Source organism: Peromyscus leucopus, chromosome 18 (genome assembly GCF_004664715.2).
Source record: "Peromyscus leucopus breed LL Stock chromosome 18, UCI_PerLeu_2.1, whole genome shotgun sequence".
Taxonomy (NCBI): domain Eukaryota; kingdom Metazoa; phylum Chordata; class Mammalia; order Rodentia; family Cricetidae; genus Peromyscus; species Peromyscus leucopus.
Window position 1 is genome coordinate 41,087,184 of NC_051078.1, and position 7,632 is coordinate 41,094,815.

Sequence of the window (7,632 nt, forward strand, 5' to 3'; positions counted from 1 at the left end):
TGGATATTTCGATTTTTCCGTTCCATTCCTCTTACATGAAAACGCACTTTGCATGTAAAGCTTGAGTTTCTTGTTTGCTTTTAATTGTGATTCTTAGCAGCTCATGGCATACAACGTTTATGCCATGAACGAGGAAGGCAAATTATCCAAGGATATTAATTAATGCAGAACCAATACCTGTTTTCAGAAGACTGAATATCAGACCAGCTGTCCCCATAAACAAAGTCAGAAAGTGGCATTTGAGGAAACCTTCATTTTATATATGACTATCAAAAAAACCTTTAGAAACAAGGACATTTACTTAATGTCTTTATTTTTCAAGTGTACAAAGATAGGTTGGTCCTTGAAGATCGTTTCCAGCATAGGGAGTTCCTATTCGTGATGGAATTCAGAAACTGAGCACCTCTCACCTGCTAAGTTGTAAAGAGAGCATGCTCTGTGCATTTTTAAGGAAGATGCAAAGACAGGTGTGACATTTGGAGACTCTCTCTTGTAAGATTTTCCCATTGCCAACTCACTGGTGGGATACCTAACCTATTCATGTATTGGACAGTTTGGAAATCTTTGTGGTATCCCAATTATCTCAGATGCTTATGAACTTAAAAGGAAGGAAAAGTCTAGGGCTTATGATAAATGTATTACATATAAAAGGTCCTATTGTATGTGTATGACCCACTCTCACTTGGAAGAGCTAATTAAAGAGTTCTTTGGAACTAGGTAAACAACCTGAATTAAACTCCGATATCGATCTAATCTGAATTTACAGTATCTGCTTTCTGAATGTAGAGGTAATGTCAGCACTAAAGACAAAATAAAGTATCAGAGTTCTTCCTTTGAAGTACTGTAGGCTATAGACAATCACTATAGCTTGAGTTTAAGACTTAGACCAGTTACATATAATCCGTCCCAACAGAATATTACAAAATACACTAGCTCAATAGTTATACTTGATAATTTTGCCTTTTGGAATTTCAACATATATATATGAACACTAACATTTTAAAATATTGTCTATGTTTTTCTTTTGTTGAAAAACACGATATATATATGTTGTAGGGTATTTTTTTTAAGCTAACAGTTTGGAAGCTCTTACCATAAACATTCACTAGTCAGATTAGCTTTGCTACCTATTCTAGCAAAGTGGTTATGCCTATTATTAATTTTTTATGTATTAATGATCCTCTTGAAGTGACACCCTTCACTCTATTTTTCCTTTGTCATTCACCCGACTAAGGATTAATGAAATCACCTGATCATAATCGTGACCATAATTTCACCTCCAACATACACTCAACTTTGATGTTAGCACTTTATTAATTCTTACAACTTCTCTCTTCTCTCTCTCTCTCTTCCTTAGTTGTAGCACAGTAAGGATTTCTGAATGTATATTGCACTAAGGTAAGCTTTCATATGGCTTTAGCATATGAAGCTTATGAATGTCATAAGCCATACCAGGCCTGTGGAGTATGGCATGATTTCCATGACGTAATCCAATGAAACTAGAGCCTGCTAACTTCGTAGTTTTAATTGGTATTTCTGGGTCTTGACATTAACATCTAATACTGAGCCTTCACAACCATTTCTTCTGGACATGCAGCAAGTTGTTGAATGAGGTAGAGCATGAATCAAAGGATTTGATGTAGATGAAATGAGTGAGACCCATGCATCTGAATTCTTTGCATCAAGGAATGGACATGTATATAAGTGGCATCGTTTCTACAGATATGTGACATGGTTGGTTGTTTTCTTTTTTATTAAGGAGAATGAGTTTCTCAAATTTGCATTAAAGAAGTTTTAAGATTGTTCCAACAGCATGCTGCTTTTGTTTGGTCATAAATCTTTTAGCAGGAAGTGAAGCATTTGTTATAAAGGGTAGTGCAGGCTTTCGTGGGTTTTCTCTTGAATGATACTTTGATTTTTAAAGCAATATAACAGAAATTCATAAGGTAGGTATGAAATACTAGTTGGCATTTCTCTCACTTTCAGAAGGCATTAGCTCTAGTTTCTGCAGTTTATAAATGGCCAAAGCTAAAGCAAATATTTTTCTTCTCCACTGGGCTTGAATCAGAATATTCCGTGCTTAATTCAAAAGAGCATTAAGGAGTTGGGAAGTGGCTCCCCTGGTGACCTACAGCCATTCAGTCAGAAGCGTTATATCATTTGAAGAGAACTCTCTAAGAGCAATGCACTCTCAAGGCACTGAGAATTTAAATCAAGATGGAACAACAGTAGGGGATAAATTACTACGGGTCTGCCAGGAACTTGATGCCAAGCACGTTAAACTCTAAATGCACGAGAACCAGGAGAAGATTTCAAGTAGGGCCTGAGTGAGTCTTTGTAGCTCATAAGAACAAAAGTGACCCCCTTTGCAGGCAGCTAGTCCAGGAGTGTCCTCTGGGTGATCTTTCCGTGGATGTTTTTAACTTCCGCTTTCTCCATTTTGTCTTCTCTAGGTGGGCTGTCCTTCTGCAGGCTCCTCCTGCAGGGCGTACCTCCGAACATAATCGACTCATATTTGCGAGACTTGCAATCAAGCAATCCTGAGGAATACTGAGGGCTGGGTATTGCCTCTATAAACACCAGTGCTCTGAAATTTGGTTGAAAAGAGAAGGCGTTTTCTGGTTTTCCCCCCGGCCCCCAAGTGTGGTCATGTTCTCTCCTCCTAACCTTGAAGAAAGAAAGAAAAAAATACTGTTTGCACAGATTGCTTAATTAAAAATAGCGAACAAAATATCTTTTTCTGTCACACTTTGTTCATTATCGTATGGCTTCGTTCACTGTACTTTACTAAAAGGCTAGCTGTAGAATAAGGAAAAGCCATTATCTTAGTTTATAATAGTATCTGTAAATGCTTTTCTTTCCCAGAGTAAAAATCACAACACAATATACCATAATGGAATTCTGAAAACCCACCTTTCTTGATTTGACTTTTCACTGTGTGCCCCAAAGTCGTGGCAAGCATCCTGACACAGGCTGAATACTGGGGTCACCAGTGTGAAACACTAAACTTGGCTTTAATAAATTGTTCTTTTTTTTTTTCTTTTTATAAAGATTTATTTATTTATTATGTATAGTGTTCTGTTTGCATGTATGCCTGCAGGCCAGAAGAGGGCACCAGATCTCATTACAGATGGTTGTGAGCCATCATGTTGTTGCTGGGAATTGAACTCAGAACCCCTGGAAGAGCAGCCAGTGCTCTTAACCGCTGAGACATCTCTCCAGCCCCCTAAATTTTGATAACTTTCTGTTCTTGTTTGTTTGTTGTCTTTTCTTTTCTTTTTTTTTTCCCCCAAGACAGGGTTTCTCTGTGTAGCTTTACACTTTCCCCCCCACCCCTGGAACTCACTCTGTAGCCCAGGCTGGCCTCAAACTCACAGAGATCTGCCTGTCTCTTCCTCCCAAGTACTGGGATTAAAGGCGTGCGCCACCACTGCCCTAATAAATTTTTCTAAATCTACTTTTCTAAAGCAAGCTTGTTTGTTTCACACAGACCACCTTGACACAAGGATCTGTGCCCTCTTCCCCTGTTTAAATTTAATAGACGGTGTCTTAACTTTAACTTTCAGGCTTTTTTTTTTTTTTTTAAGGAACATGTATCTAGTAAATGGCACATCAATTTGCTGTACATATGCTGAAATGACGCATATTTGCTTATACATTTGGAGTCGCATTTTCAGACAAAGTTGAGGCAAATGGCTTGGGGCCAGGATGCTACCAAACCTGGGTCTGATTCCCATAATGCCCCTGGGAGAACTTCCTAAGCCCATCCACCATATTTGCCTAAACAGCCAGTCCTAGTGATAGCTAACTATTTTTTTAATCAAGTTGTTGTTAAATTCATATATAACAATTCCTTAATCTTTTTCCCCCACCCCCTAAAACTTTTGTTTGTTTGTTTTTTGAGACAGGATTTCTCTGTGTAGCTTTGGTGCCTTTCCTGGAACTCGAGGCTGGCCTCGAACTCACAGAGATCGACCTGGTTCTGCCTCCCTTGTGGCGTGCGCCACCACTGCCCGGCCAATTCCTTAATCTTGTTAGCACTCTTCCTGAGTTCCAGTTAAAGCAGCAGAAGCCACAGTGCCACACCATTATTCTTTATCCTTTTTACATGCCCCCCCACACCTATTCTGTCTTTTGTCCCCCCAAAGGCTGAGTAAATTGTTGCTTGCAGATGCCACCACAGCATCCTGTAATGAGATGTTAAAACATTTCCTCCTCTCCCTTTCCAAATTATAGTGGGGAGGTGTGAGAGCGGTCCTCTGGACTCGCCAAGGGAAAGATGGATGGTCTAGGTGGTTGCAATGCATCTGGACAGTTCAGGAGGAAACTGTTTTATGGTTAAACTATGATGGCTCCCTCTTTGTCTTTCCTGACTGCTTGGTGATGCTACCTCCCTGGGTATTAGTATTTCTTAGTAGCCTTGCTCTTATACTCACAATCATTCCAAAACAATAGTTGTCTCTCAGTCCCTGAGGCTCCACATGGTGTTTCTGGACTCCTTGTGGGTACCAAAATGTGCAGATGCTCAAGTTTCCTATATTCAAAATGTCAGAGTATTCACATTAATCTACATGCCTCTTTCTGTATACTTCAAATCACCTCTGGATTTCTGCAATACAAAATAAGCAAAAATATTATGCAAATGCTAAGCAAATAGTTGTTACATTACTGTCCATGGAATTATGACAAGGGGAAAAAGCTCTCCCCCAAATGTTCAGCACAAACATAATTTTTCTTTGAATATTTTCACTATCCTAGCAGTTGAATGAGGGACATGAAGAGCTGACTGTCATAATATACAATCCTTATGCGAACATCTGTGTTATTAGTGTTATGCGTCTGGGTCATTCAGAGATTTCCCAGTTTGACCATGATTACATTTTAACAAAGGGGAGTCTTGTATTCATATATAGGTCTACACCCGGGACTCCCAAACACAGCACCCAGTCTCCTCAGTCAGGGGCTTTTAAGGGCAAAGAACACAGTGGCAGTCTGTCTACACACAAGCAGAATGTCATCTTGTGCAAAGCAAGCTTTTGCTCACAGAAGCAGAAACAGTAGTTTTGTTAAAGTTGTACAAGACCAGATGATTACAAAAATTAACACTTAGCAGCCTTCAACATTTAGAAGTCTAATTTTGCTTTATAATTCTCTTAAGCACAGAAATTTTAGCTTTTAAACATAAAGTTAGCCATCAACATAATGTCAGCCATCGCATTCCCCCCTTGAGTTACACCCTGAGTCAAAACCTTGGCTCTGTGTTGGGTCCCTGTTCTTCTAGCTTAGCAATACAGTTTTTTCCCTAATATAGGCAGATCTCAGGTCATCTGGAGTCCTAGGTTTCTGAAGTTAATGTCAGCCATTACTATACCAGTGGCACCTAGAGCAGATCCTGCTGTTCCTCGTCCCATATGAGGGTGCTGAGAGGAGGATTGTGCAATTTCCCCCTAACATGGAGACTGGAAGGGCCTGTGTTCATGCATGCATGTGTTTCCCACTACTGGATGCTCATAAACATACACCCAGGGGAATGTGGATAACAAGATACAGAATCTGGGGATTGATACACATCTTCCAAACAGGCAAGCAAGGATGCAACCAGTCAGTATATGCAAATCAAACAGTTTCAACTGGGGAGTAAAGGAAGGAATGTCCACCTGACAAAGTGGTGGCTGGGACCTGGGAGACATTTATGGCAAGTTTGAATTTGATCTTAAGAGGAGATCTAAACATGTATCCCATGAAAGAACGGGGGGTACAGGGGGGGGCATAGCCAGACAAAACAACACTATTACTCTACAACCCATATTAGCCTTATATTTGGTGGATCGTCACAAGCCTTGGTGATGGTCCATTTTTCTGCAGCCAAGATGTCACCCATGATGCATTGACCTGGAAGTGATGTGTCTGCTGGGTATGGATGTCATCTACCTTGATAGCAGTGGGAGTAGCCAGGATAGCAAGGTGCGATCTTTTCCAGTGTGGTCCCAGTTTCCTTGAGACCTAACATTCTAGCCTTTTGTTGAGGATAAAGAGCCATATACTCTCCTCTGTAACTATTTCTCAGCTGAGATTAGGATGTGGTCAGAGCCTGTGAAGGCTGGAATGCTAGTCAAAAGCAAGGAGGGGATTCAGGCGGTGGGGAGCATTCATCAGAAGCATCTGGTTTTCTTTTTCTTTTTTTTAATTTTAATTTTTAATTTTATTTTATTTTACAATACCATTCAGTTCTACATATCAGCCACGGGTTCCCCTATTCTCCCCCCTTCCACGCCCTCCCCTTACCCCCAGCCTACCCCCCATTCCCACCTCCTCCAGGACAAGTCCTCCCCCGAGGACTGCAATCAACCTGGTAGACTCAGTCCAGGCAGGTCCAGTCCCTTCCTCCCAGACTGAGCCAAGTGTCCCTGCATAAGTTCCCGGTTTCAAACAGCCAACTCATGCAATGAGCACAGGACTTGGTCCCACTGCCTAGTTGCCTCCCAAACTGATCAAGCCAATCAACTGTCTCACCTATTCAGAGGGTCTGATCCAGCTGGGAGCCCCTCAGCCTTTGGTTCATAGTTCATATGTTTCCATTCATTTGGATATTTTTTTTTCAATAATTGAGTAAAACCGAAATTTATTATAAGCCACAGTCGTCCTAGGGACCTCCATGCTATATATATAGCCTCCATGGTTCTATGGGTTGTGGTCTGATTGTTCTTTATTTTATATCTAGAATCCACTTATGAGTGAGTACATACCATGACTGTCTTTCTGGGTTTGGGTTACCTCACTCAGGATGATTTTTTCTAGTTCCATCCATTTGCCTGCAAATTTCATGCTTTCATTGTTTTTCTCTGCTTAGTAGTACTCCATTGTGTATATGTACCACATTCTTCCGTTGACAGGCATCTAGGTTGTTTCCAGGTTCTGGCTATTACAAATGGTGCTGCTATGAACATAGCTGAGCATGTATCTTTATGGTATGAATCAGCATTCCTTGGGTATATGCCCAAGAGTGGGATGGCTGGGTCTTGAGGTAGTTCGATTCCTAATTTTCTGAGAAACCGCCATACTGATTTCCACAGTGGTTGTACAAGTTTACATTCCCACCAACAGTGGAGGAGTGTTCCCTTTGCTCCACATCCTCTCCAACATTGACTGTCATTGGTGTTTTTGATTGTAGCCATTCTGACAGGTGTAAGGTGGTATCTCAGAGTCGTTTTGATTTGCATTTCTCTGATGATTAAGGATGTTGAGCATTTCTTTAAATGTCTTTCAGCCATTTGTGATTCTTGTTTTGTGAATTCTCTGTTTAGCTCTTTAGCTCATTTTTTAATTGGACTGTTCAATATTTTGATGTCTAGTTTCTTGAGTTCTTTATATACTGTGGAGATCAATCCTCTGTCAGATGTGGGGTTGGTGAAGATCTTTTCCCATTCTGTTGGCTGTCTTTTTGTCTTATTGACTGTGTCTTTTGCCCTGCAAAAGCTTCTCAATTTTGAGAGGTCCCATTTATTAATTGTGCTCAGGGTCTGTGCTGCATCTGGTTTTCTAACCAACCTGAAGAGACGGGGAGCATTCCCATTGGCTGGACTGGTTCACATCAGCTTTCAGCAAGTCCAGGGGCTCATGACTATTCGGAGC

General features: G+C 40.7%; 1 protein-coding gene across 13 annotated transcripts in view; it reads left to right on the forward strand.

Annotated features, from left to right (window-relative positions):
- Window positions 1–2,734, forward strand: part of Mybpc1 (myosin binding protein C1) — an 86,645-nt gene extending 83,911 nt beyond the window's left edge. For 6 of the 13 annotated variants that reach the window (XM_037196837.1, XM_028880302.2, XM_037196839.1 and 3 more), the window contains one exon: window positions 2,454–2,734. In XM_037196837.1, coding sequence (XP_037052732.1) covers window positions 2,454–2,554 — 101 coding nt within the window. In that variant the 3' untranslated portion in view covers window positions 2,555–2,734. Of the gene's footprint in view, window positions 1–1,357; window positions 1,399–2,453 lie in introns of all 13 variants that reach the window. The other 7 variants (XM_037196847.1, XM_037196848.1, XM_037196849.1 and 4 more) reach the window with 3 other exon arrangements.
- The last annotated feature ends 4,898 nt before the right edge of the window (window positions 2,735–7,632 follow it).